Source organism: Colletotrichum spaethianum, assembly GCF_022836535.1.
Source record: "Colletotrichum spaethianum MAFF 239500 DNA, contig24, whole genome shotgun sequence".
Classification (NCBI taxonomy): domain Eukaryota; kingdom Fungi; phylum Ascomycota; class Sordariomycetes; order Glomerellales; family Glomerellaceae; genus Colletotrichum; species Colletotrichum spaethianum.
In genome coordinates this window covers 581180-607564 of record NW_026054794.1, presented here as the reverse complement: position 1 = coordinate 607564, position 26385 = coordinate 581180, and the positions used below count along the sequence as shown (strand labels likewise).

Below are 26385 nucleotides of genomic sequence, written 5' to 3'. Positions count from 1 at the left end.
CCGAACCTCGATGCAGATGTGATTACCAGTGCCCACATGCAACAAGTGCGGCTCCGAGCGCCGGCCAGCCATCTCAGGGAGCGCTATACTATATTTTGCCTCTCGGGTCACTACACAAGCTTGCTTGCATCATCAACGCTGCAGTAACTCGTTTTACTCACAAAAGCTATGCAGTTAATTGTCTGAGGGCCCGCGTTCCCTTGGTAGATATATACGTACCACCTCCACTGTATTAGATCACAGCCTGGTTCATCCCATTACTGTGTCTTGGGCACCGAAATACCCCGCAATGAGGCACAAGCTCCAGCCATCCCACCAACCTTTAGCGATTAGATAAGGCAGACAGACCCCTTCCGGACTTGTCCACTGCCCTGCTTCAATCCGGCTGCCTTGCGTCCCATTACCTTACTTGAGGGCGGTGCCTTTCATTCGATCCATACCTTTTGTCATCTCTCCTCAGATTAAATCGAAAGCGCAACAAAATGGCCCCTCCACCGTCAATCGCAGTGAGTCGCGCGTCCTCCCCGTTGCCCCGCTATCGTGATGACGACATGGTCGCTAACCATGCTCCTCCCGCCCACAGACGAAGCTCAAGGTCCAGCTCAAGCTGGCCATCGCACGACTGCGTATGGTTCAGCAGCGTGACGAGTCCATGTCCAAGACGCAACGACGTGCGATGGCGCAGCTCCTCGAGGTGGGCAAGATCGACTCTGCGCGCATCCGCGTCGAGAACATTATCCGATCCGACATCACGACCGAGCTGCACGAGATACTGGAGCTGTATTGCGAGCTGCTGATCGCGCGAGCGGGGCTTCTCGAGGGGTCAACGTGTGATCCTGGCCTAGAGGAGGCGGTCAAGAGCATCATCTACGCGGCGCCCAAGACTGAGATCAAAGAGCTGCAGGTGGTACGGACGCTGCTGGGCGAGAAGTACGGCAAGGAGTTTGTCCTGTCAGCAATGGAGAACTCAGACGGCAAGGTTTCGGAGAAAGTTGTCAAGAAGCTGAGCGTCACGCCGCCGAGAGAGGAGCTCGTACAAGGGTATCTAGAGGAGATTGCGAAGGCGTACAATGTCGACTGGCCGAAGCGACCCCGCACCGATGAGCAGCCCGACCTGCTGGACGATGACGATGAAGACAGTCCGAGCGGTGGAATCGGCGTGAGGATACCCGAGGGCCCGCTGGGTAACAGCTCGAAAGTTGCCCAGGAGCAGGAGGAGCTGAGTAAAGCGACGCCGCCGAGGACGATTGGGGGGCCCAGCAGTCCGCTGACCGTAACGCCACCGAGGATGACGACGGATAACGTTCATCCCAAAGTGACGCTCAACTCGCTGGAGCTGAAACCGAACAAGAAAATGGATGTGGCGGCGCAGAAGAAGCCCAACTCCAAGGGTCCGGGGGGCAGCGTACCTGATATCACCGAGTTGGAGAGGAGATTTGCAGCTCTTAAGAGGTGAAGTTGATACCATAGAAGCCGGAGATTGGGCAGTTTGATTTTGGGAGAGGCTATGGCGGGACTGTAAGGCGCGCGTATTCTTATTCAGTATGGTCTAGGCATGGCGCGGAATTCATTCGTATTGCAGGCGTTCTGCATCAGGACCGTTTGTTTGCTACGCTTGGGGTGATCGTAATTATCATATGTGGCTGAGGATGAAACATGTGTAGCATTTATTCTGTCTTTTGTCGAAGGTAAGGCTCCTGTTACGATGATAGTAAGTAACACGGGGAGGGGACATGCTGCTGAACACCATCTACTAGAGAAACCATGCTGTCTTAGGCAGAAGAAAAGAAATGGAGGAGCAAGTGCAGAAAAGAGGTTTCAATCGGACATGTCTGGGTCGATCAAGGAGGAAGGAACACCCGTAATCTTGAGCTCCTTCCTTCCGGCTTCCTCACTTACCCACTCGCACCCGCTTCACGCTTCACTCTTACGAGCTTCCGATCTTGCGATTCCTCTTGCCGTTTGCCTCTCCTTCAAAACACCAACCATTCGTGATTTGCGATCGCAACACGTTTTTGCGGCCTTATCCAATCTTTGTCACGCGATCACAATCTACGTTTTCTCTCACAGCACCTCTTCTCTAAGACCTGTGATTGCGACTCATCTTCCTGAACATACCCGAGCTTTGTTACCTGGTCACAAACTGACGGAAGGTGTGGTTTGTTGATGAGGCATTGTTCTAGGTACCTTCTTCGCTTCCTCAAGCGACCACATCGTATCTAACCACTGTAACAGCAATTACTCCCAGAACACGGTCATTCTTGACACTTATACTCTATCGATTTCTTCATCCAGGAGGCTTGTGGTGTTCTGGTAAGAATTTTATACCCACCTCACCACTGAGCGACCAACAGCCCCTTAGCATTACCTTCTAGAGTCTTGTCCGCCGCCAACGTACTGGACATGGATGCAGATTTCTTGGGAATGCGTCCGGCGGAATTCTATCGTCTGAGACATGGGGAAGTTGAACGTGAGCTAGAGCGGCGCTTCCCTCAGTACATCGACGATGAGAAGCTTCTAGATATTTACACCAAATGGCTTGTCTTCCAAATCCCTAACCTGGACTACCGTTCCCACCTGCATTCGTCTGAAACTATTCGGAGGGGCTGCGACTACTTGAGCTCTAGGAACTACAACAAGGGGCTTGTCATCAGTGCCTTCTCAAGGCACAAAGGCTTCTTTCTCAAGGACCGTCCCGAGAATAGGCGGGCCTTCAACCTTGCCAGACGAGACGTTGAGATCAGCTACGAAGCACCGCCTCGTTTGCTCTCGAAGTCAGATCCTTCACCCAACAGCACTTCTCGCTCTTTGAAGACGGCAGCGAACTCGACCAGATCAGCCCTCTCCCGGGACCAGTCAACTATGGGAACTCCAGCCACCAGGTCACCAGAAAAACCCCAGCCTGACTTAGACGCTCTGAGCCCCAGTAACCGGAAGAAGATGTTTCATCGTTTGAATGCGGTCAAGCCTACCGATTCATCCTCCGTCAAGATCACCAAGAAAACATCTGTGCCGACTTCGCCAGAGATTCAGCTGCCTCCTGCCAGCTACATCTGCAAGCGCTGTGGAATACCAGGTGATTTAACAAAGAGCTGCTCGAGAGAATCGTCAGCTTGCTAACGAGATTGGTGGTAAACCAGGCCACTTCATTAAACACTGCCATACCAACGGCGATCCCTTGTTTGACAAACAGCCTCCGAAAGGCTATATCTGCCGCATCTGTGGTGCGCCCGGCACTCACTTGATTCAAAACTGCCCTCAGTACATCGCAGGGAATGGTGAATCAACGCCAGGTAGAAGCCGCAGCATGTCGGTTCCGAGCACCAATGCGAGAAAGGTCTCCGGAGAAAAACTGTTTGTACCTTCTAAAGAGAATCAAGCTGGCCCGGGCCAGACATTCAATGATCCCTCTAATGACGATACATTCGAACACCCGATATCTCCCACAGCGGAGGGTATGCAAGGAGCCGCCAATATCAGCTCGACTGGGCAAGCAAGGTTGGCTTCCCTTGGTCAAGCTTCAAACACCGTCGATGATTCCATGAACGAGGATCGGGCCAGATATATAGGTTCTTACACTGAGGACAGTCGATCTCAGTCACGAGACTCTCTTGCGCAGTTGGGCGACCCTTCGAAGTCTGGTAGCAACACGAAGCCGGTCGGACTTCGCCGTCATCCTGATTCATATCGTCCTGTCAGTTCGTCTCGTGACGATGACTCCTACCGCCCTCACGATTTGTATTCTCCCAGTAAGATCCGTTGTCCCGATGTTACAGCTTACCATAATGGACCGGCTCGCCAGGAGAATCCACAACTCCAGAACGGACATATCTCCTCGTATCATGCTGAGGGCTCAAGTCATTACGAGCCTTCAGAACGCCGAAATAATCTGCGTCGTCGCGAAACTCCAGATCGCCGGGATGAGTCACGCCGTCGCGAGCCATCAGCTCGCTCCCATGGTTCACGTCGTGTCAGTAGTTCGCATCATCCTGATGGATCGAAGCGTCGCGATCTGACCAACGCTAGAGAGGTTATCAAGAAGAAGACAGCAGACAGAAGCGAGACAACTTTTTGCTCCCTACCCAAGAGAAAGTGTTCAGATGGCAGACTGTCGCCTTGGGATGATATCCATCCGCCGACGAAGAAGCCGCGCCGACAAGATCCTTTGGCGGGTGGTCTGCCTTGGGACGATGTCGAGGCGCCGACAAAGAAGAATCAGCAAGATTTGGCCGGCTCTTCGACCGCCAAGCAGGCTATCGTTGTCGATCAAGAGCCTGTTCTAAGCGGTAACAAGAAGGAAGCCGCATCGAACGAGAATACTTCCAAGAGATGGAGCGAAATGACTCATCCCGAATGGGAGCAAGCCGGAACGGAGGCGAATGCCTTCTTGGAGGCCTTCGGCAGAGACTTGGTCGAGTACCCAGGACTTGGCACCTCAGCTAACTCGCAGTTTGGCGGTAGCTGTGGGAGTCGCTCTTATTCGCCCGTGTGGTCGACTTCCTGCGTAGGTCAGCAACACCCTTCAGAAGACTCAGCTCCAAGTGACGGCGAGGACATCTTCATAGCCGAAGCTTCTGACGAGGTTGCTGAATCAACTCAAAGCTTGCACTGCGAGGTCGATGAAGATCCGCCTCGCTCTGATCCGGTCATTGTACCGTTTCAGACTCTGAAGCCACTTCAAAGAAACCCTCCGTATGATTCTAGCGTTTTGAGCCTGTTCCGGGGTAAGGAGACCAATCTCGTATACGTCAATGTGGCTCAACGCAGTAATGCTGTCGAAATGTACGGGACTGAAGAAGAACGCGCCACCACCAGACTGTCCTTTCTTAGGGTCTAATGCTGTTCGTTCGCATCAGCCTCAACCGCTTGATGGTCGTTGACTCTAGCGTTCATCCGAAACCGACAGCAACATTTTTATCTCACGTCATACGCATTCAAGTTTGAGACGGCAAATTCTGTCGTCCGTTGAGAGCACTTTGCTCTGCGGCTAGGTGTTGGCTATCGTTACCATTCACCTGGTCCTTCACTCCATATCTTCCGAGTTCGACAGCCAGCAGGTCTCTTTCTTCTTCTTCTTCTTCTTTTTCTCATGGCCCAGCTAGTAAGGCTTCAAGCCCGAGGTCTTTCGAGTGGTCCGATCTTTGGGAGCTGGAGCATTATGGCACACAGTTGGGTTGAAAACAAGATATTCGGCTACAAAGCCAATATGGGCCGTAGGTTTGGGCAATCATACATATCGTCCTTTCCCCCATTTCTTTCTTTCCGTTCGTGTATCCAGGAAGCTCGAGCACACCTAGCGGTGTCACCGTTCCGATTTTTGGCCAGATTGTGTGGACGACATCTGGCCCAGATTCTTGAGCGATGATACGACGCATCTCTTCGCCTTTGCTTTCAGTGGGGTAATTGTGCCCCGCGATTCTCATTCCAAGCCTACTAGGGGCTTTCCCAATATCAATAGTTGACATAATGCCAAAGCCGATTCCGCGCGTGCGTGCCGCTCGTGGCTGAACTCCAGACTCCGGTCCATCCGTACGCCTATGCATGAGACAGACGAAGTCCGCCGGTTCTCAACTGTGATTACACCTCACACCCGCGACACTTGCCCTCCTTTTGTCCCCGAATCCCCAGACTCATTATTCCAGCTTATCCAAGTGCTCCAGCCTCGTCAGAACGACCTGTTTGCTCGTCTCCTCAATCTCGCCCGCCAGGAAGACCTCGTCGAGGATGGCGTAAACCTTGTAGAAGTTGAAGACGAGGTCGAGCTCGCAGACGTTGCCAAAGAAGGCGTCGAGGACCTCGACGAAGAAGTGAATGGCCTCGAGGAATGCCAGCTCATTGTCGTTGGTATCGACGCAGGCGCAGAAGAAGAGGCCGGCGTAACGGCGGTAGACGATCTTGTTGTTGCGGAACTCGACAAAGTTGGACTGGTACTTTTGGTCGCGCGGCGCGACGAGGCGGTGGACCTGTGGAAGGAAGGAAGTGTCAGTTGGCAGTTTGGGTAGTAAGGAGGGGAAACATATATGGGAAGGGATCCGTACCTCGCCTTTGAGCTTGATCTTCTCGTCGTCGCTGTAGGGTGCGTACCACTTCGCAAGACGGGTCTTGCCCCTTGATCAAGGAATGTCAACTTTCTCTCCCTTCTCGTTTGTCTTTGTGAGCGGGTCGGAAGGGGCACATACTGGCGATTCTGTATCAGGATAAAGGACAGCATTGTTGTGACGTGTAGGTAGTAATCACATGTCCTTGGAGGACCCCTTCTTTGATCTGGTGTCGCCCCGCGCTTCAGGTTTCGAGATGTGAAGTCGGCGGCCACGGAGCTTCGGTGGTGCTCTTGCGGGTACGTACCGGATAACCATTGCTGACCGGTGCTGAAGTGCGCGCACTGACAAGCTCCTGTGCTGTTTCCCCTGAACGGTCCGGGTGGGGTCCTTACAGTGAGGTACATAGTACGTACCCGAGGCCACGCAGAACACCAAACTCCAGCAAAGCCTTGGTTCACCAGGTAGGCAAAGGTACGTACCACGGCTGATTGCGCGCCCCACCTCCGAAGGCCCAGGACCCAAGGGTATAAAATCTCGTCGACCCCCCGCCATTTTCAACCTCTCCTTTTCTTCTTTTCTTCTCCATCCGAGTGCAAGGGCATTACGCGTATCAGTGAGGATTCGTCCGAGATCGTGTTTTTGCTAGTTGAAAACTATAACTATGACCACTCCTAGTTGGCTTCGGCCGGCTAGGGAATTTTTGGAACACTACATTTTTCTCGATGGAGATTTTTTTCTATTGCGATCCCTCGCTTTCATTGCTAGCGGCCCCTGGCTGGGTCGTGGTGAAGAAGGCTTCTAAATGATCCGTACCCGATGTCGAGATGACGGGGATGTCGAGTACGTGAGATATCGAATGAATATGTAGCTTTCGATTCGCTGACAGGACAAGACGGTGGTGGACCTGAGGTTTATTTGCTGCGTCATTGCTTTTGCCTTGGCTGGCTATCAAGAACAAACTGGCCTCAATGGCGGCGTCCACCAACCTTTCGATGGTCCACAATCGATCTGATGAGGGTCCTCCGCTACACTTGACTCTGATGCGCTTTCCAGCCGCTATCAAACCTTGGTCTCTGGCCGGCATCAAGGCACCCATCTGTGATGAGCCACGTTGGACAGTCAATGCTACTGGACTCCATCCTGTGTTCGACGTCGTTTGGTTTTGCCTGCTGGCTCAAGGTAACCAGCCAACGAGGGAGCAATAACAGCAAACACCATGAGTTTCTCTTTCCCTTCGGGCAACAACACCTGATAAACGGGCAAGCCTTGGCCCTCCTCGAGCACGCTGCCAAAGACTAATGTCCGATAGCTGAAGATTCAATCAGCTTACTCCGCTCCCCATGTAAATATACATACCCATCTGTAAGAAAGAGGCTCCAATACAGTTACTATGTGACCGACCATGCATATCCTCTAAACCCACCCAAGTACTGCAACCTGTACAGGCCTTCGATGCCGGATTGTCAGGGGTCGTATGAAAAGAACCTGGGGCGGCCGTCACACAAGCACAAAAATTGGCCTCAACTTCAGCCTCCTAGCAGCCATTAGCCAGCACATCGGGCGTCGAGTCAAGTCAGGCCGGTATCCTCACAGCCACGCGCTATGTCTCTTGATCTCGTCGGCGTATCCAAACGAATACATCGATGACGAGAGACGCTGCAGGAAGCATAGTCACGTAGGTTCAACAATGCATTGCCCACAACGACTTCCTTTGTTCCCCTTATCGCTCCTTCTCATCGCTTCAAGCATATACCGTACGACGAACCCAGCTTGCCATTTTATACTGGCTCTTGAGTTCATGCGTTCGGATGCAGGTTCGATGAAAGTATGGTCGAGGGTTGCAGTAGGCGAGACTTATATGTATTAAGTTACTAAGAACTACGAGAGAAGGTTAGCATTGCCATGGCCCCAAGAGTATTGCTCTGCTAACGGTCAGTGTAAATTCTTCGGCCTGCTTCGACGTGAGGTCAACGAGTGAGGCCTCCATATCCATTAGCATTACAAAAGGAACAAGTGACTATGCTACAACGATGAATTTATAACGCCATCCAAGTCTCGGGCACCTCCAGGCATCCAAAATGGAGAATGCTCCCCATCAAGCGCATGAACCTCCAAAGCTGCCTCCTAGTGTCTTTGATTCAACTCAGCAGTTCGAAATACTCCCTGCAAAATAAAACGTCTCTTTTCCCCTAATCGCCATAAGCGTGACGCAAGAAACATCCCAGACAGGTCATTCGCGCCACCTCAGTATGCCATTCCGTCTATACAGCACCTCTGCCACGGTTTCTTCGCCCATGGCCCCAACTGTGCGCACCTGGTGGACTTTATCAGACTTGCGCGTGCCGCTCCACCGGTAGAGAGTATCCATCTGCAGCAACTTCAAGCGAGAGCCATGCTCACAGATGGCGTCCCAAGTCGACCTCACTAACTCATTTGCGAGTCCTTCCGGTGGCGTGTCTGGCGATCGGATTCTCCCGTTGCGGTGGATTCGAGGCCTTCTTCGTAAAATCAACTTCATAGGGTCCTCTTCTGTTGTCGAACGGAGGGTCAAGTAAAGACTTCGAAGGCGCCGGATTCGTGCGAGACCCTCGCATACCCCCGTCAACTCCGTCGATGGCAAACGGAACGAGGGGACGGCAACCGTGATCGTCAGGTCCTCCAACAAAGGACAAGCAGGGCCGAGCATGTTGATGTGTTCCGAGCCAAGTCTGATATCTTCTGCCGGGAAGAAACCGTTCCCGGTTGGTCTAAGCTTCAATTTCCGCAGTGTTTCGCCAAATTGAGAGATGGCGAAAAGGAACATTGGCAAAGTCAGCTGGCCCTCAAGCGATAGCGATGTCAACGCAGGGATAACGGCTAGGAAATCTACAGCGGCGTTCTCTAGTGCGTCCATGTTTCCCGCGTCCGAAGGAGCGCCGATGTAGCCTCCATTATGCAGCTCTAGACTGTCGAGGCAGCGGAATTTGGCGTGTTGTGCAAGCCAGCGCAGCTCTCTCGATCTTGCGTTCAGCCTTAGATGGCGCAACACTGCGAAGTCGGTCGTTTCTACCCACGCCTGTACTCTCTCCGGACTGGTCCTCTGCAGGGACAAGAAAGGTATTGAGCCGAGTTTGGGTGTGATGGTGCCTGTCGCTGAGTTGTTCCAATATTTGAGGTTGTTTTCCATTGCCTGGGATATCAGAGATTGCAACTGGGTTTCGAATTCCGGGTTGCATCTCCGATGATATCTGGCTCCGAAGACCGATTCCAGCTCTACCATCCTAAGGCTCGGCGACAGACCTTTGACGAGCTTGGACACAACCGATTCGTTCGTATGGCCGGTAAATGACTGAAAGTACTCCTTGATTGTGATGCTGTGTAACTGGGGCGACAGAAGCAGTGCCACATCGTATAGGTTCAGAGGGGCACCTTGGATGCAGTGAAGGTCAAAGTACCTGAGATCTAGCAGGCACTTGGTGTGCTGGGTCCCAAGCGCTTCGAGGAGGTAGGGCGAAAAGCTGCTCTCGTGCTCAATGGCCATTTCGGTTAAACCGACCAGGGCCTTTAGCAGCCGGACCATAGGAGCCCATGCCTTGGGATTCACAAAGACATCGCGAAGGCGGCGGTTCTCTGGCAACATGCGCTTGGCATAGTTAAGACTGTCGGCCGACTCGGCCGTCAGGCTCAGGCGATCGGGCGAGTATAGGTCACTGTGATGGAGTGTCTTGTCGTCAAACGTCATCACAAGGCGTCGGACATGCCTTGTGGCTTTTGTACGTCCCAGTATGGCGAGCCAGTTTGCGACATCTTGATGTAGCTTCCGAGGGTGTTTGATTCGGATGTGAACGTCGCTGAACAAGTAGCACGCGGCGGCAGCGTTGCAAGCTTTGCTTGTGAGGGCAAAGGACGAGAGATCTGGCAAATGAACGCCTTCGAGGTGCGCTGCGATGTTTATCAGGATTTCGGTTGGGAGAGTATCCAAGGGTCTGTTGTCCATCTTTGCTGCTGTCGCTTAGTCGCTATCGCTTTGTCGCTATCACTGTCGCTATCGCCGCTACAAAGGAGACGTTCAACAATGGTGAAAGATGCTAGAAGACATTGTGGTGGCTTGCATCGACAGAAATATGTTGGACAGAAAGTACCTCGGATGAGGTTGGCTCAGTTGCATTGCTTACCACAGAAGTGGGTTAGTATCTCATGCAGATAGGAGGAATTGGTTGGTTGGTTCAACAGGAACAAACAACCAACATCAATCAGGGAACTAGGGCCCGACTTCCAACCGACGGCAACACGGGGGAAAAGCCGGGACGGGAAGGTGTCGGCCGAAGCAGTCGGGCCAAGCATGCGAGTTCTGCCTTTCACAATGGGCAATTGCAGCTTGGCCGAGACAAGACAAAGTATTCCAGAGAGACACATTCTCCAAAGTCCCAACAGCAAAACTCACATCTTTGTCTGTAAACGTTTGCTTAGAGTACGCGAAGCTAAGCAGAGCCTCATTTTGGAACGTCTGACGAATGGGTCAAACCCGTCCAACAGAAGTATTCTTATCTGCGAACGGCTGGTATGCCTGGCTGGCTTTTGATCAATGTTATGCCTCCTAAGCGAGGACAGAGCGGCACAGCAGTCCTGGGTAACTCACTACGCCCCATTTGCGTCGTCCATTGCAAACCCGGAGCCTCTCCATCCCCATGCCACAATGTAATGGTCAGCAAGAAGCTTCCATTCCTCGACCTCATCGAGGCCCTCCAATCGGTCCACGCGCTCCTTTTCTTCAGTCGACACCCAATTCTCCCAAATGCGCTCAACTGTTAGGGCATTGGCATGCTCAAATCCGGCATCGCGCAGGCGCTTAGTTTGATCCTGCGGAAGCTTGTAGCTTTCCAGAGTCGGCATGCGGATCCTCCTTGCTGCAAGGTTGGACGTCATCATCTTGCCAAAAGGATCATCGGGCCTGACTGGTTCGTAGATGATGATGGCGAGGTCAGGGATCTTCTGCTCGAACCATGCCACAACGTCTTTGGTGGCGGATGTCTCAAGATAGCAGAGACAGCACTCTGATACCAGTAATGTCGGGATATCCGTCCTGAGACCCACGAGGGGCGGTGCGGCGTCTTGTACAAGCTCGCGAAGGTCGCGTGAGTGACAATAGTACTTGTCTGTTGGGGATGGTTGGGAATTCCATGAGCCGTCCTCCTCTACGGATGGCACACCAAGAACCTGGCGCAAGGGGGGGACGGACTGCACTATACGTGCCTTTTTCCGAACAGTGACTGCGAAGTCGATCTCATGGTAGACAAGCTCAGGTCGGTTGGCCCTGGGAAAGAGACGGAACGGGCGAGTGTCGGTGCCGGCGCCCAGCGAGATGATTTGCCTCTGCTTTGAACTAGACTGTGTACCGTCTGGCTCATCCAAGAAGCTGTCAATGAGGTTGTCGAGAGCAACGGTTCTCGTGTAAGTGCCTGGAATAGAGGTCAGCCTCCATGCTCGACGGAAGCAGACCCTGACACGGACCTCGGTTGATGATGGGTAATCTCCTCGGAGGGGGACCAGCCACGTTATCGACGAAGAACTGGGCGTACGGGTCGGTGAGATATCCCACGTTGACGGCACTTAGGCGCGAACCGGCGGCGTCGTCGTCGGTTCCCTGGATCGTCTGATCATGAGTCGGGCCCGAAGAGGGGCCACCGGGGCCTCTTCCGCGACCGCGACCACCCCGGCCACCTCTTGCGCCACGAAAGGACAGCAGGTTCGGGATTGAATTTCCAGACATGGGGGATGTTGCTTCCAAGGTGTTGTTAAGGTTGAAGACAGCCCGGCGTTTGGCTTAGTGAAGATACGGGTGACGTAGGAGAGAAGGAAGCCACGAGGTGGGGCGCCTAAAGACAACACAGTCGTAGTTTACTTAGGTACCTGGCATTGGGGCAGCTCCTCCTTGAACGGATACTTCCATCGTATTGGATCTCGACGCACAGTCCACTTTTCTGCAGAGAGCTCTCTGGATGCGACTTTATTTCCTCCGCCGATGCACCTATGAAGTGATGGGAAACTGGCAAGCTAAGCCGGACCGTTAGATGCATTGGACCCTGGATGGGGATCTGGAGGCTTTTAAACGGCGCAACAGGCCCCCCCCACTGTCGGGTTGATGGGGATGCATTATGGCATCCTAACTGTTGCGTTACAAGCTCATCACCTCGTGATTTTTAATGACCAAATTTATCAACGCAGAGGACTACCACAGTGTCGACTTATAGGACACTTGTATCTGTGAAAGCCATGGAAGACCCTTGCGACGGTCGCTACGGATCAGGGGGATTCCAGCCAACACTACTAGCGTCGCAATGGGGGCCGCCAGGAAAGCGTGTGAATCCTTTCGGGTGCTTCGGGCGACGGGTGGTTCAGTCGGCAACACTGTTGGCTTGCTTTGCTTTGTCATTCAAAACGGGGATTAACAAGTTGACCGTTCAATAACTCTGACAGGAGGAGACCTCTCCAAGTCGTAGAAGAGGGATTTGAACTCCATCATGCAAACACTACCTTGAGGAACGTCCCAGTTGTCCCAGAGGCCTGACCGTGCTGTCCTGAATCCTTCTAAGAGAAGCCAAAAACGATACGAGGTTTCATGCACACTCCCAAAGTTCAAGCAGCGAACGGGCCGTCGCCCGGCTTCGATGCGTGCGTTCCGTGTTCATGCTAGACAGCCTCGTCGGTCAACTGATTTCCCACCCAACACATCGAGGCAGATCGAACTGGGCCTCATCAGCTACGTGACGTGACGATCTACCATTTGACGAAAAAAATGGAAAAGAGTCGGCGCAATGCTGCAGATATTGCAGGTAAGCAAACATGCAAGAAGATGGTACGGCGGACGTATTTAGGTAATTACTGTATCAACCCCTTTAATCGGGCGACGGCCGATCGGCCACAACCAACTCGTTTGGTTTGCAGCGCGCGTCGTCAGACATGCCGTTGGGGGGCGAGCTGCCAATGGAAGGATCTAGGTAGTGGGACAAGGGGGGGAACCGGGGAGTGGCTGTGCCCGCCTGCTGCCTGCGAAGGAAGTGCTGTCGATACCCATGAGGACCCCGGCCTGAGGTAGCGTGCATAGTTTCTTATGCAAGGTACTTTCTGCAGGCTGCCGTACCCACGTTACGCCCAGGTAGACTTCCCCCCCGTGAAGCGCCCAGGCAGCACATGCGCAGTGACCAGTGACATGTTGTCGCCATCTGCTTGAGTGAGTAGCGAAGGCGAATTCCGGTGTGTTCGTTTCCCTTTTGACGTCTGACACCCCTCCTCCTCCTCCATCCTCCCGTCATTGCCATTCTAATTCGTACCACTTAAACTCTACCGACCTCGATCTTTCCTTTTGGTTTCTTTCCTCTAACATCACCACTTTCGGGTCTGTTTATCAATTTACCACAGCAGATATGAATATGAAGTTGCACAGCCTCGCCGGCGCCATCTACAAGAGGGCCGTCGAGGAGTCGCCTCGTCAACCGGAGCTCCCTGCGTGGAGCATTGCAGTCTATATCGCCGACTTGCTCGTCTTCCTCCCCCTCATCCTCTGGGTAACCTCTCACCTTGTTGTGATCCCATGCCATGCCCTCTCCGCTAACACTACAACTCCCAGACCACATACACCCTTCACCAGGTCTACCCCATCTTCGCCATCGTCGAGGACGAGAACCCGCCCGCCTACGACCCCGTCAACCTCGCCGACGATGAGGGCGCCATCGCCTCCGCCGGCCCCGAGGTGCGTCCCGATGGCCCCGTTCCGACGACTAAGGCCGTCACCGGCGGTCGTCCCACCACCGTAACCTCGTCCCTCCGCTCCATCAACCGCCTCCTGAAGACTCACGGCGGCTGGCGCGCAAACTTCCGCGGCTTCTTCGTCTACTTTGTCCAGTCCATCGCCACGGGCGCCCTCTTTGGCATCTTCTCCTCCTTCCTGCCGGACATCCTCGCCTCCCTCGCGACCCTCCTCGCCGCCCTGTCTCTCGTCCAGCTTAGCACCGCCTGGGTGCACATCATCATCACCCCGCAAAGCTCCCAGCACTTCTGGCAGCGCCTGCCGCCCTTCAAGCGCACCTTTGATGCCACCGCCCGCCCCGTCGCCGCCTACTGGCTCGCCGAGCAGGTCGCCACCTGGGTCCCCATCGCCATCGGCTGGGTTATCGGCATGGACTTGCCCAACCTGCAGTTTGGCAAGCCCAACTCCACCGTGCCCCAGCCCCATGCCTCCGACGCCTGGAAGAGCGTTGTCGTCACCCTCATCAGCATCGCCTTCCAGGTCATCGTTGTCATTCCCGCCCACGTCGTCCTCGTTCGTGTCCAGGCTTCACTCCTTCCCGAGGAGGCCAACACCATCATTCCCTTTGACCGCTCCTTCGAGGGCAAGGTTGAGCCCCGCGTCGTCGGTGGCAAGGGCTACGCCACTATGGACGAGGCCTGGAGTGGCTTCTCCCGCGCCGCCTGGAAGCGCCTTGTTATTCTCTACGTCAAGATTTTTGCCGTCACTTTCGCTGCCTTCTTCCTCATGGCTGCCATCATCGTTCCCGAGGTCATTCTTATCGGCACGTTTGCCAAATAGATTGCTGGTTCGATTTTGGTGCTCGCTAGCCCAAGGTCACCGGGATTTGTCTAGAAAGCCTCATCTCGTAGTCTTGCATGAATTCGCGACTAGGTCCGGCGATGCGGCTCACTTACATCTACATGCAGAGAGCTCTGTTGATTCAATGCGGCGGCAGTTGACCCTACCTTCTCACGTGTTATCGTTGTAGTTACCAACACATTTCCTCTATCGTTCTCACACGTACCCACTCAAGTAGAAAAATTGAACATGAACATCACGCTGTCACCGTATCAGTGTTGGCAGCAACTCTTCTTTTCTAGTGTCATTAACCGTCAAAACGTCTTGGGTTTCATAAGCAGCGAGGTCCGTCGTGTCGTGTCACCAACTCCCACAGACTATGCAGCAGCGGCAACACTATTGCAGATCGGCCGTTCCTCTCATCGTCCCAGCATCAGCTTCTCCTCCCCGTGTCCATGACTGATCCAGTCTGTCGTCCGCCCTGCATCCACACGCCTGGGTGAGTATGTCACCAAACGCCCTATGGTCATTTGCGAAGCACGCTCTCCATAAATACATTCATCCACCCTCCACCACACCATCAATCGCCTAATCCCTCCCCCTTGACCAAAAAAATAACAAAGACCGCCCAGAAACTGCTGGAGAAGCACAATCCAAGAGCAAGAGAAACCCGACCCGAAGAGGGAAAGAGGGAAAATTCAACATCAAAGGATATCTCGCTTTCCCTTCCAGTTCACGTGCTGTGTCGTCTAAGTCTGCATCTGAGTCTTTACCGGCCTGACCGCCTTCTTTCTTCCAGTATACTGAATTAAACAAAAGGGGAGGAATTTCTGCCAGAAGGAAGTGGCGAGTGATCGTGGTAACAGGAAATGATAAGAACCGTGCCGCCAATATCAGCACAGCGGGGGGTATAGCGGTCTAGTCCGCACCAGGATGTCGTCTATACGCTGTCATGTCTAGGGGGGGTTGAGAGCTTCGCTTCCTGAAACGGTATACCGACATCAGGAGAGCAAGGGCTCAAGCATAAAGGGGGCGATGAAGCAGTTTAAGACTTCTGGGAGAAGAACCAACTGCTGCGCTTACCGGAACCGCCCTCATTTTGCTGAATGCTGTTGATAACGGGGATGGAAGGTCCTTGGTTGTCACCACCACCACCACGGAGAGGCTTGGCAATACGGCTGCCAGCGTTGGTGAAGCTGAAACCGCCGAGCGAGGGGGAGTTAAGGCCACGGGTACTGCCGGCCTTGGCAGCCTCCAGCCTCTCCTTGACAGCGGCGAGCTGGACTTCAAACCTACAGGGTATTAGCGGTTAGCAATAGGTCGGGGCATAGAAATGTGCTGGCAAAAACAGGGTGGGGTTGCAAGCAGGGGCAAGGAGCGATCCATACTTGTGGTTTGCAGAGGCCATCTTCTCCTGGCTATCCTGTAGCAGGCTCTCGAGGCTCTGGATGCGCTCGTTGCGAGCAATAAGCTTGCGCTCAGCAATGGCGACCTCCTTCTTGAGCGCCGAGTTCTGCTCGACGAGCTGGCGCTGAACCTGGGTCAGCTGCTCGAGGTTTCTCTCGAGGAAGGCCATCTTCTTCTGCTGGGCCCGGTTGTTGGATGACCGGAGCACGTTGTTATATTGCTCTCTCGTCTCGTCGAGCGAGATCTCAAGCTCCACCACACGCTCACAACGGTTCTGAAGATCGCGCATGAGGCTCTTCTTCATGATGTCGAACTCAGCAATCTGCTGCTGGATGGACTTGCCGTTGGCCATGGGTGCGGCGGTGCCGGCCTTGACTCTCTGCTGCAGGTCCTCGATAAGGGCCCTCATCTTGGAGTTCTCGGCAGCCTTCTGCGCAATCTCGGCCTTGAGCTCGTCCACAAGCTCCATGGAGGTGGTCTGCTTGTTGGAGTAGGCGCTCTCCAGACGAGACTTGATCTCCTCAACGTCGTTCTCGCCCAGGTTACGGGTAAGTAGCTCTTCGTACTCCTGCTGGAGGGACTGGAGGCGGTCCTCAAGCTCGGCTCTGCGGCGAGCGTCTGCCTCGGTTGAGGAGGCGCTGTAGACGGACAGCTCGGCTTGTCTTACGATTCCTTGAATCTCAACGAAGCGCGACTTGAGCGCCTCGAGCTCGTCAGGGTTGACGACTTCGCCGGTGGAGCTGATCTCGTGGAGAGACTCCAGTTGGGCAATAGCCTCCGAGATGGCCTTCTCGTTGTCACTGAAGACATCGGCGCCGAGGTCGAAACCAGCCATCATCTTGGCCATTTTCTCAGCCTTCTTCTTCTCCTTCTCGTCCAGGACCGCGCTCGTCTCCTTGGCGCTCATCTTGACGTCGAGAAGTTGCTGCTTGACCTCATCGAGCTCTGTCGTCAGCTCGGCGTTCTGCTCCTTGAGCGCGTCCATGGTGATTTGCGCCTCCTTGCCCTCGAAGCTCAGACGCTCAAGCTGCATCTTGACCTCGTTCACCTCGGCGTGAAGCTTCTCGTTCTCCTTGCCTGTCTTGGCGTCGTGCTCCTTAAGGTAGGTAAGCTCCTCCTTGGTCTCACGGAGCACCTTTTCAGTCGTGTTGTACTGGCTCTCCTTCTCGGCGAGCTGGTCCTGGAGCTCATTCTCACGACGCAAGAACTCGTCGCGCTCGTCCTTGTCCAGAGGCAAGCTTGGAGTTCCCGCGCGCTCTGAGATTGCCGGTGTCTCGGATCTGCTGTCGGGCAACAGGCGGGACGGTGTCGAAGGACGGGGCGCTTTCGCCTCTGCCTTGGCTCCTGCGACACCGTCTGCAGACAGGGGAGACACCCACCTGTCTTTGGGAACAGACTCGCCAGCGCGCCACAGCTGAACCTCGCCCTCCAAGTTCGAGATGTAGGTCTCAAAGGTCGAGATTTGGCCTCTGGCCTTGCCAAGCAAGGCCTTGAGCTCGGCGGGACTGAGCTCAGCGTTGACCTTGGCCTTGTTCTTGATCGCCTTCGCGCGGGTACCGAACCGCAGAGTGCTAAGGGTTTCGGCGTCGTTGTAACTACTGGGCGAGCAGTTGATGATGAGAGTTGTCCGACTGTTACCTCCAAGAGATTCTTGCAAGATACGGGTCAACTTGGAGTCTCGGTAGGGAACATGGGAGGATCTGCCGTCGGTCAAGGCGTTGATGACCATTCCGAGGGCACTCAAACTCTTGTTGATCTTCTTGGCCTCCTCGAGCGTCTGACCACTGGCACCTGTCTTTCCAACCTTTTCGCTACCGGCCAAATCGACCAAGAAAAGCTGGCCACTCTTTGCCGATCCGGTCTCGACGTTCTTCTGGGTAATGGTGACGACGAAGATGGAATGCGAACGGGAAGATTCCTGGTTCATGTTGGTTGCGGCGACGGCGCGGGCATTTCCACCTCTTCTCATAACCTCGTAGACCTCCTGGACGCTGGAGACGTAGACCTCCAAAAGACCCTTTACGTAAACACCGCGGTTCTTCTCCTCGTGAACGGGAAGGTTGTCGTTCTGGGGCGCCAACAGGTCGCGAATTCTCTCCATGTAGATTTCCATATAGCTGACTCGTACCGTGTACTCGATAGTGCTGGGGCTTGACATGATGCTGGCAAAGATCTGCTCGATGATGCGGGGGATGACACCGCGGCCCTCCTCGTCGTCGATGCTGGAGCCCATCATGGTGTAGGACTTTCCAGCACCCGTCTGACCGTAGGCGAAGACTGTTCCATTGTAACCGTTGAGGATATCGTCGACAGTAGAGCGGATAGAAAAGTCGAAAATATCGGACTGCTTGCATTCCATATCGAAGACTCGGTCAAAGGTGAAGGAGCCCTGCGCCTCTTTCGACTAGAAGAGACAGCGTCAGTCGGCTGCCCACGCGGGCGACGGCTTCAAGGAGCGGGCAGGAGGGCACTTACGTCGAGGGTACAGGTGTCTTCGCCATTGAAAGCGACGATGGGCTGGCCGCCCGATGCCAGTTCCACCTTGTTCTGTGGACGGAATCGGGCTACCACCTTGATACTATTGTTTGCGCTAGACATGACGACGGTAATTCAGACCAGCAGGCGTCGAAGCCAAGGTCATGGATTCCGATCGGGTGAAGTTGCTGCGAAGAGATAGGGGGGCGTGCGTGTGGTTGCGGCGAGGCACTCGGCGGCCGCAGCTCGGCAACGGGGGGGTTGTGTTGAAAGGACACACACAAATAAGGTGGGCGGGATGAAATGACGGTGTGCAGAGATGTGGGAAGACTGCTAGAATGACATATCGCAGGTGGTGGCAGGGCGATGATACACAGGGAGAGGAAGGGTGGCGACAGCACAAACCAGCAGCAGTAGCAGCCAGAAAGGCAGTCGGACGGGAAAGTGAGAGAGAACAATAGAAAAGGTGTGGTTTGTATTGTTTGGGATTCGGGGTTGCCTTTGGGGGGTTGAGATGCAAATGACGGGGACGCGCTAGAAATCGCGTGGAATTATTTGCTTGCAGCCAGACGGTACCGGTACAGCACATGTGCGGGCTGCAGAACAGAAGGGAAGGCGCTCCACAGGGGCAGTCACAAGTCACTCAGGCCCTGGCGCCGGCCGCAGGAACTCAGAAGAGACAAACGGACCAATCCCGTCCGGTCGAGGCCACTTCCCGCTGGTGGTTTCATCCCCACCGCACCACTCGCCAGTCGGGTGTGTGCTGTCTGTACCTAGGTACCACCCGTTCCTCTATCCCTCCTTCCTTGCCCAAGGCACTCCTCAGTCCGAGGGGGCCCCGTCCCAGCAGGAAGGCGAGTCCCCTGTCTTTTTTTTTCTTTTCTTTTCTTCTTCTTCTGTTGCTGAAATTACCAGCACACACTGACCATCATAGGCGCACTCGCACAGCAGATGGGCCTGGCGCATTACGCACTAATTAGAGGGTCGCCGGCCGAGCACGCGACAGGATCGCTGATAAAAAGTTACGTTGGCGCGATGGAATCGGGTCACAACAGACTATGTCCCTGGTGTTTGGGTGGGCTGCTCCGCTTTTGCAGATGGGTTCACAACAAACAACGCCGGGCCGCATATTGAACAGTAGATTTGGTATTTCGCTGCTGATGAGGTCCCAAATGCACTTCCCACGAACTCCCCTGCAAAAGCCAGATGAAGAAGAACCTAACGTCACCGACAGCCGGTGACTCAACAGAGAAGAAAGCAAAAAGCACGACCGCGAAACGCCTATCGCAACATGGGCTCGCCTCAAAAGCCATTCAGATAGGACAGCACGAGCCGAAACGCCAAATCCTCCCCACTCCCACCTCATCGGGTACCCCAGCTGCTTAATGCAAAGCAAATCAAGGAATCTGTCTGGTCGGCCCTGGGTGTCGCTCACGTCAATCTGCCCCCAGTTTGGTCTTTTGCCGTCCCGGCGCAGCCCTGCAGCCTGTCCCCAAGAGGACTTTCCCTGCTGAGGTAAAGAGGGCCATCTGGTTCATAATAGTCGTATGTGTTCCTTTGCGGTGGTATCATTGTCATCTAGTCTTCCCAGCTCTTCTCAACCGTCTCACGAACCCGCTTCGTATACTCCTTGCGGTTGTCCTTGTACAGATTCGACGCCTCCACGTTCGCGGGGGATCCTGTGTTTGGGTCGTTAAGCAAACTGTGGCAACGTTAGCTCAGGATATGTCGTCAGGTGGCGGATTACAAATCCGCCGTCTTCGGTACGTCGGCTCACCTCTGGATACTCGTCAACACCGCAGCCACGTCGTATGTGGGACTCCATCTGTTCTGCAGGATATCGAGGCAGAGCTCTCCTGTGGCATAGACGTTGGGGTGGAACATCTGGCTGATGAACTTGACTGCGGGCGGCTTGTTGGGGTACTGCTCCTCGAACTGCATCACGAGTCTGAAGGTTCCATCCTCAAAGGGCGTATCGGCGGGTCCGATGATCACGGCGTTCCTGCAACGGTCGGTGTTAGCCCAGATCTTGAAGACGACTGGCAGATTGAGGGCGTGTTCGGGCATACCAGGTCATGACGTTGTCGGGACAGGAGAGGCAGAGACGCCGGCGGGGGGGTCAGTCTGCATGCGCTGCTCGATGTGTTAACACTCCTGTTCGAAGTCGGGATGTACGAACATCGTGACTAACCTTGAAGTCGCGCATCAAGCGACGGCGGGCGGCGGTCGACATGGTGGCGGTCGGTGACTGATTACCAAGACTGATAGGGTCGCGAGGGTTGAAAGAGCCGTCACTGGAAGACAGAACGGACCGGGTAAATGGGTCGAGATGCAGGCGGATAGATCGGAATCCTGACTACCGTTCAGGAATGCTAGGGGTTTACAAATCCGCGTGGTCGAAGATGAATGATGGAAGAATGGCGAGGAAATGTTTGAATGGTTCACTGTCCGGTAGAATGGCACGGGAAGCAGCTCGACTTCACCACCACCGCCTTCCGCTTGGGCCAGCGGGTGGGTCTCACCTTTTCAGCCAATCATGACCGTAGAGACGAGGCGCGAATCAGACCAGACGAGACCAAACCGGCGGTCGAAGTGCGACCACTCACAGTGGGAACACACGACTCGAGCCACTCTTCAATGACGCTTTACGAGTCTTGGATTGGGCCATCTGGTTGTGGTTTTTTCCCCTTCCGCATTTGATACCACTTGACAGAGCCTTGTCCGCTGGCAGTTTCTTCTTCATGTTGCTGACTCTAGAGACTCGCCTTCCAAGAATAGATGCTTGCATTGCCGTGCTAAATATGCAACTAGTGATACTCTTGCTGTCCGCTGCAATTGCCTGCATGATGCGTTCCGCTATGTTTCTTGGGGTTTATGTTTACGCAGCACGATAACCACCACAGCAACGTTGAGCACACGCTGCTTGATTCTGGAGAAAGGTATTCGGACAAGGCGCAGGTGGTAACGCTGCTGTAGAAAGTGGCCGGAACTGGTTCATGTACCTGGCCCGACCCGGCCAGACCTTTCCGCGCGGAATTGGGTCCCTACTCCCACGGCCCGGGGGTGGGGGATGGGTTCCCCAGAGGCCTGCACAATCGACCTGGGGATTCGAGTGACCTCACAGCTGTCCTCCCCAAGGTTTGAGAAGCTCGGCCCCGCCCGTGCATTTCCCCCCTCCCTTAAGCCGAGGAAGCCCGTAGGACCTGGGGTATTGCCGTCCCGCGCCATCCACATGCTTGCCCTCCATCCCTCTCAAGCTGTAAAGCCGTTGCCGTCTTATCTTTTCTGTTCACGCTTGTAAGGTCGTCTCAAGTCTCCTGTCGCCGTCGTCGTTTTCTGCGTTACCTGCTGCAGTATATTCCGATTGTTACAATACCCATCATGTTTGCAAGACATTCATCGAAGCTCCCTGGTCAATTCGCCAGGCAAGTGGCGGCCCGCCAGTTTTCCACAAGAGCTGCGCTTAGGCAAGAGATCCGGGACGCATACATCCTCAGTGCGTCGAGAACGCCAACAGCAAAGGTAACCGCTAGCCAGTAAGTGCAGATTGGGGCCGGTCACTAACACGTCTACCAGTTCAATGGATCCTTCACCAGTGTCCCGGCGCCCAAGCTCGGCGCCGTCGCCATCAAGTCCGCCCTCGAAAAGTCCAAGGTCCCCGTCGACAAGATCACCGACGTGTACATGGGCAACGTGCTGCAAGGATCCGTCGGACAGGCGCCGGCCCGCCAGGCCCTGATCTTCGCTGGCCTCCCGTCGAGCGTCGAGGCCATCACCATCAACAAGGTCTGCGCCTCGGGTCTGAAGGCCGTCGTCTTCGCCGCGCAAAACATCCAGCTGGGTCTGGCTGAGGCGCAGATCGCCGGTGGCATGGAGAACATGACAAGGGTGCCCTACTACGTGCCTCGGTCGTCCAGCCTGCCGCCTTTCGGACACGTCAAGATGGAGGACGGCCTGATCAAGGACGGCCTGACCGACGTCTACGACCAGTTCCACATGGGCAACTGCGCCGAGAACACCGCCAAGAAGTACGAAATCACCCGCGAGATGCAGGACCAGTACGCCATCCAGTCGTATGAGCGCGCTCAGGCTGCGTGGAAGGCCAACGCCTTTGCCGAGGAGATTGCTCCCGTGACCGTCCCCGGAAAGAAGGGTGACACCGTCATCGAGACCGACGAAGGCTACCTCGACGTCAAGTTCGACAGGGTCCCCACGTTGAAGCCCGCGTTTGTGCGCGACGGCACCGGCACTGTCACGGCTGCCAACTCTTCCACGCTGAACGATGGCGCAAGCGCGCTGGTGCTGGGCAGCAAGGAGATTGCGCAAAAATACGGTTCGGGCTCCCGTGTGCTGGCGAAGATTTGCGGGTCGGCCGATGCCGCGGTTGACCCCGTGGACTTTCCCATTGCTCCGGCCAAGGCAGTTCCTATTGCGCTCAAGAGAGCGGGGATCACCAAGGACCAGGTTGCCGTCTGGGAGTTCAACGAGGCGTTTGCCGCTGTCATCAAGGCCAATGAGAAGGTAAGTATCAATTCGTCGCTGAGCGGCTCAGCCGTTGCTAACTACCATGGCGCAGATTCTCGGACTGGAGGGCGCCCGCGTCAACCCCCTCGGAGGAGCCATCTCTCTCGGCCATGCCCTGGGAAGCTCCGGATCGAGGATTCTCGTCACCCTGCTGCACCAGCTGAAGCCTGGCGAATACGGTGTCGCCGCGATCTGCAACGGAGGCGGCGCGGCCACTGCCGTCGTTGTGCAGCGCGTCGAGTCCGTGTGATTGATGAGAGATCAGATGGCACGGCTCTATTTTGAGGCTAGCTGTCGGTCGAGCACAAAATGAATGCTGCATGCATGCTTAGCTGCCAGTGACTTCGAGCTGCTTTCCCGCTCAGATTGCAGTGGCCATGGCGGGACCTGAAGCGCGAGGTGTCTGGAGGCGTACATATGTATAACTCGAAAAAAGTTGAAATGAGTCCAGGAGTAAAAGTAAACCATTCATGCAATCATCTTGACATAAACTGTCCTTGCCGTTCCGGATCCCAGCTCACAGTGTATGTCGTATCAAAGTTGAAGAACAGCTCAATAAACCACCGACCCCATTAATGTACCGGTAGGGTCAGGGTCCCTCCTCCGGCGGGGCGCCGCCAACCTCACCGAGCACGCACCCCTGCTCCCCGCACACCAAAGAACCCACCCTACCTCACCTAAACCTCTCTCTCACCTTGAATCTGCACTCATCGTCGACTCTCATCACGACCCGCGGGGCATCACTCCCACCTCACCCCGATCTCGCTCCGCCTCTCTGTGCTGCATTTAGAACCTACCGTCTCTGAGTCTCTCGCATACGGACGCGGCGCCGACGATGTCCCTCCTCATCCAATTCCTCACTCAGATCCGCACCTTCGTCCGCGCCCAGAACAGCGACGAGCTCCGCAACTGGCTGCTTGTCGAGCCCAACGCGAACCAGCAATATCATGCCCTCGCCTCGGAGCTCAAGACGCAGTTTCGCTCCGCGCCGCACACCAACGGCGGCAGCGGTAGCGGCACCAGCACGGCGCTAGAAAACACGATTGAGAAATGCCTACCCGAGGAGGACGACGTACCCGAGGGCCAGGGCTCGCCGTGGCCGGGCTTCGTGACCTTTATGAAGGACTACATGCTTTTCTGGCGCGACGTCAACTATGACGACTTGTTGAGCGCGCATACGCTGCTCAGCGGGCTGGTGAAGTGAGTCTTTGACGCGTCCTTGATATACCACCTTCAACCTTGACTCGGACAACCGCCTCGGAGTCTTGTCGCCTGTCAGATCGCATAACGAGCGTGACTGACAACTTCACAGCTCCTGTAGTACCGCCTTCGCCCACCCGACCTACGGCGGCATGCTCCTCAAGACGGCCATGTCCCTCTGCGAGTCCCTCGCGCGGTTGACCATGATGCTCTCGCGGCGCCCGGACCTGACGCGCAACATCCGTAACGTCGACGCCGACGACCGCAAGTCCATCGCTGAGTCCTCGGCTGAGATCATCCAGAAGATCTTCACCACCTGCCTGACGGACCGCTCCAGCACGCGCTACAGCAAGCCCGAGGGCAAAAAGGTCGGCGTCTACATGTTTGCCAACCTTGTGCTGAAGCTTCTCTTCGCCGTGAGTCGTCCCCCCCCCCCTTCTTTCTCTCTCTCCCGCATATGTCAGGCCCATCTTCTGCTTCGGTCCTACGAGACATCATGAAACCTGCTGACCGCCAACAGTGCCGGCGAACGCACCTTGCAAAGCAAATCTTCACAAACATCTCCACAAACTCCCCGCCCCTCTCCCTCTACCCGGCCGCTCAGCGCGTCACCTTCCTCTACTACCTGGGCCGCTTCAACCTCGCAAACTGCCATTTCCTCCGCGCCGCCCTCTGCCTCGAGGAGGCCTACCTCCAGATCCCGCCCCCGCTAACCTCCCACCGCGCCCTCGTGCTCTCCTACCTGATCCCCAGCAACCTCCTCCTCGGCCGCCTGCCCTCCCAGCTCCTCCTCTCGCGCCCGGAAGCCTCCTCCCTCGCGCCAATCTACCACCCCCTGGCCCAGTCCATCCGCAAGGGCGACTTCGTCCTCCTCCAGCACACCCTCGCGCAGCACGAAAAGTACCTCTTCGACAAGGGCCTCCTCCTCCTCCTCACCCACCGCCTCCGCCCCCTGCTCTGGCGCTCCCTCTCGCGCAAGACGTTCCTCTTGACCTACGCGCCGGGCCCGGACGACGCATCCTCCACCACCGCCACGAACCGCCGCGCCGCCACCCTCGACCTCGCGGACCTGCACACGACGGCGTCCTACCTCCAGCACCGCCTCGAGGGCTACGTCCCCTCCAAGCCCCCGTCCTCCTTCTCCTCCGCGTCCGCCTCCCCGGCCTTCCTCGCGGCGGTGTCCCACGACGCGGCCTCGACCCTGGTCCCGCCGCCCGGCGGGCCCAAGAAGCTCCGCCCCAACGAGGGGCTCGTCTGGGGCAACAGCCCCGTCGAGATGGACGACATCGAGATGAACGTCGCCGTGCTGATCCAGCTCGGCTTCATGCACGGCTTCGTCGCCCACTCGCAGGGCAGGTTCGCCGTCATGGGCGCCACCAAGAAGAGCCCCGTGCTGGCCGGGTGGCCGGCGCCGTGGGCCGCGGTCCGCGAGAGGCAGTACGAGGAGGACCTGGATCTCGATCATGTGCCTGGATGGGTAAAAGGGTGAAAAGGGAGAGAGGGACGCGTGATTGAGAGACTTGCTCCAGGACAAACGTCTGGAATAGAAGAGATTCATCTAGACATAGAAGCGCGCTTCTTGTGGGAAAGAAAGGAAAAAAAAAATACGATACCCTGTTCACAGTTCACTTCGCCTCTGCCTCGAGCTGACCCGCATCCTTCATCAGCGATGCCCGCACTCTGTCAAACTTCACCCAAGAAATCTTTACTATCGCATTGAAGATGCAACAAGCACACAGTAAGCGATTGGTAGGTCTCACGCACGAGTAGAAGTCGGGCGCATCATGCCATGGCGTTCAGGCAGCGTTGTTGGTTTTATGTATTTCATTTCTTGTTCGGGCCGTCTAGTGAACGGCAGGCCCTAGTCTCCTTCCCCCTGCGAATCTAGACGGCATCCGACGATCCTGGAACAAGCACAAGCATGATGCTCAAAAAGTCATCGCGAGGTCTCATCCCCAAATCTCCTTCGTGTCCTATTCGTCTCCTCACTCGATAAGGCTCATCCGCAATACATTCCTTCAAGTCTCCAACCATGAGCCTACCTATCCTACATAAAAACGTCTCTCCCTCGTAGAATCAGATTTTCCTGTCCAAGGTGCCCCATCCCCTCCATGTCATGACTACTGTTTCCATTTCGCATAGAAATTCCTCCACACATCCCTCGAGTAAATA

General features: G+C 55.3%; 10 protein-coding genes across 10 annotated transcripts; 5 read left to right on the top strand and 5 right to left on the bottom strand.

Annotated features, from left to right (window-relative positions):
• Window positions 1-482: 482 nt before the first annotated feature.
• ColSpa_08820 (IST1) lies at window positions 483-1456 on the top strand (the record flags this gene model as incomplete). Its single annotated transcript, XM_049275032.1, has 2 exons — window positions 483-506; window positions 584-1456. 2 exons carry the CDS (start codon window positions 483-485, stop codon window positions 1454-1456), a joined length of 897 nt encoding a protein of 298 aa, XP_049130989.1.
• Window positions 1457-2403: 947 nt separating this feature from the next.
• ColSpa_08819 (uncharacterized protein) lies at window positions 2404-3120 on the top strand (the record flags this gene model as incomplete). Its single annotated transcript, XM_049275031.1, has 1 exon — window positions 2404-3120. The coding sequence occupies one exon, from the start codon at window positions 2404-2406 to the stop codon at window positions 3118-3120; it is 717 nt and encodes a 238-aa protein (XP_049130988.1).
• Window positions 3121-5633: 2513 nt separating this feature from the next.
• Window positions 5634-6211, bottom strand: ColSpa_08818 (AP-2 complex subunit sigma; the record flags this gene model as incomplete). The annotated part of the gene is made up of 3 exons (XM_049275030.1): window positions 5634-5963; window positions 6039-6108; window positions 6180-6211. 3 exons carry the CDS (start codon window positions 6209-6211, stop codon window positions 5634-5636), a joined length of 432 nt encoding a protein of 143 aa, XP_049130987.1.
• A 2060-nt stretch (window positions 6212-8271) lies between these two features.
• ColSpa_08817 (uncharacterized protein) lies at window positions 8272-10017 on the bottom strand (the record flags this gene model as incomplete). Its single annotated transcript, XM_049275029.1, has 1 exon — window positions 8272-10017. The coding sequence occupies one exon, from the start codon at window positions 10015-10017 to the stop codon at window positions 8272-8274; it is 1746 nt and encodes a 581-aa protein (XP_049130986.1).
• Window positions 10018-10658: 641 nt separating this feature from the next.
• ColSpa_08816 (leucine carboxyl methyltransferase 1) lies at window positions 10659-11790 on the bottom strand (the record flags this gene model as incomplete). Its single annotated transcript, XM_049275028.1, has 2 exons — window positions 10659-11479; window positions 11532-11790. The coding sequence occupies 2 exons, from the start codon at window positions 11788-11790 to the stop codon at window positions 10659-10661; spliced, it is 1080 nt and encodes a 359-aa protein (XP_049130985.1).
• A 1654-nt stretch (window positions 11791-13444) lies between these two features.
• Window positions 13445-14607, top strand: ColSpa_08815 (uncharacterized protein; the record flags this gene model as incomplete). Its single annotated transcript, XM_049275027.1, has 2 exons — window positions 13445-13585; window positions 13669-14607. The coding sequence occupies 2 exons, from the start codon at window positions 13445-13447 to the stop codon at window positions 14605-14607; spliced, it is 1080 nt and encodes a 359-aa protein (XP_049130984.1).
• Window positions 14608-15652: 1045 nt separating this feature from the next.
• Window positions 15653-18612, bottom strand: ColSpa_08814 (kinesin heavy chain; the record flags this gene model as incomplete). Its single annotated transcript, XM_049275026.1, has 3 exons — window positions 15653-15899; window positions 15996-18418; window positions 18490-18612. 3 exons carry the CDS (start codon window positions 18610-18612, stop codon window positions 15653-15655), a joined length of 2793 nt encoding a protein of 930 aa, XP_049130983.1.
• A 1455-nt stretch (window positions 18613-20067) lies between these two features.
• Window positions 20068-20722, bottom strand: ColSpa_08813 (ubiquitin-conjugating enzyme E2 35; the record flags this gene model as incomplete). Its single annotated transcript, XM_049275025.1, has 3 exons — window positions 20068-20191; window positions 20267-20517; window positions 20681-20722. The coding sequence occupies 3 exons, from the start codon at window positions 20720-20722 to the stop codon at window positions 20068-20070; spliced, it is 417 nt and encodes a 138-aa protein (XP_049130982.1).
• A 1148-nt stretch (window positions 20723-21870) lies between these two features.
• Window positions 21871-23263, top strand: ColSpa_08812 (acetyl-CoA acetyltransferase, mitochondrial; the record flags this gene model as incomplete). Its single annotated transcript, XM_049275024.1, has 3 exons — window positions 21871-22011; window positions 22066-23010; window positions 23066-23263. The coding sequence occupies 3 exons, from the start codon at window positions 21871-21873 to the stop codon at window positions 23261-23263; spliced, it is 1284 nt and encodes a 427-aa protein (XP_049130981.1).
• A 585-nt stretch (window positions 23264-23848) lies between these two features.
• ColSpa_08811 (PCI domain-containing protein 2) lies at window positions 23849-25702 on the top strand (the record flags this gene model as incomplete). Its single annotated transcript, XM_049275023.1, has 3 exons — window positions 23849-24213; window positions 24335-24629; window positions 24734-25702. 3 exons carry the CDS (start codon window positions 23849-23851, stop codon window positions 25700-25702), a joined length of 1629 nt encoding a protein of 542 aa, XP_049130980.1.
• Between the last annotated feature and the right edge of the window lie 683 nt (window positions 25703-26385).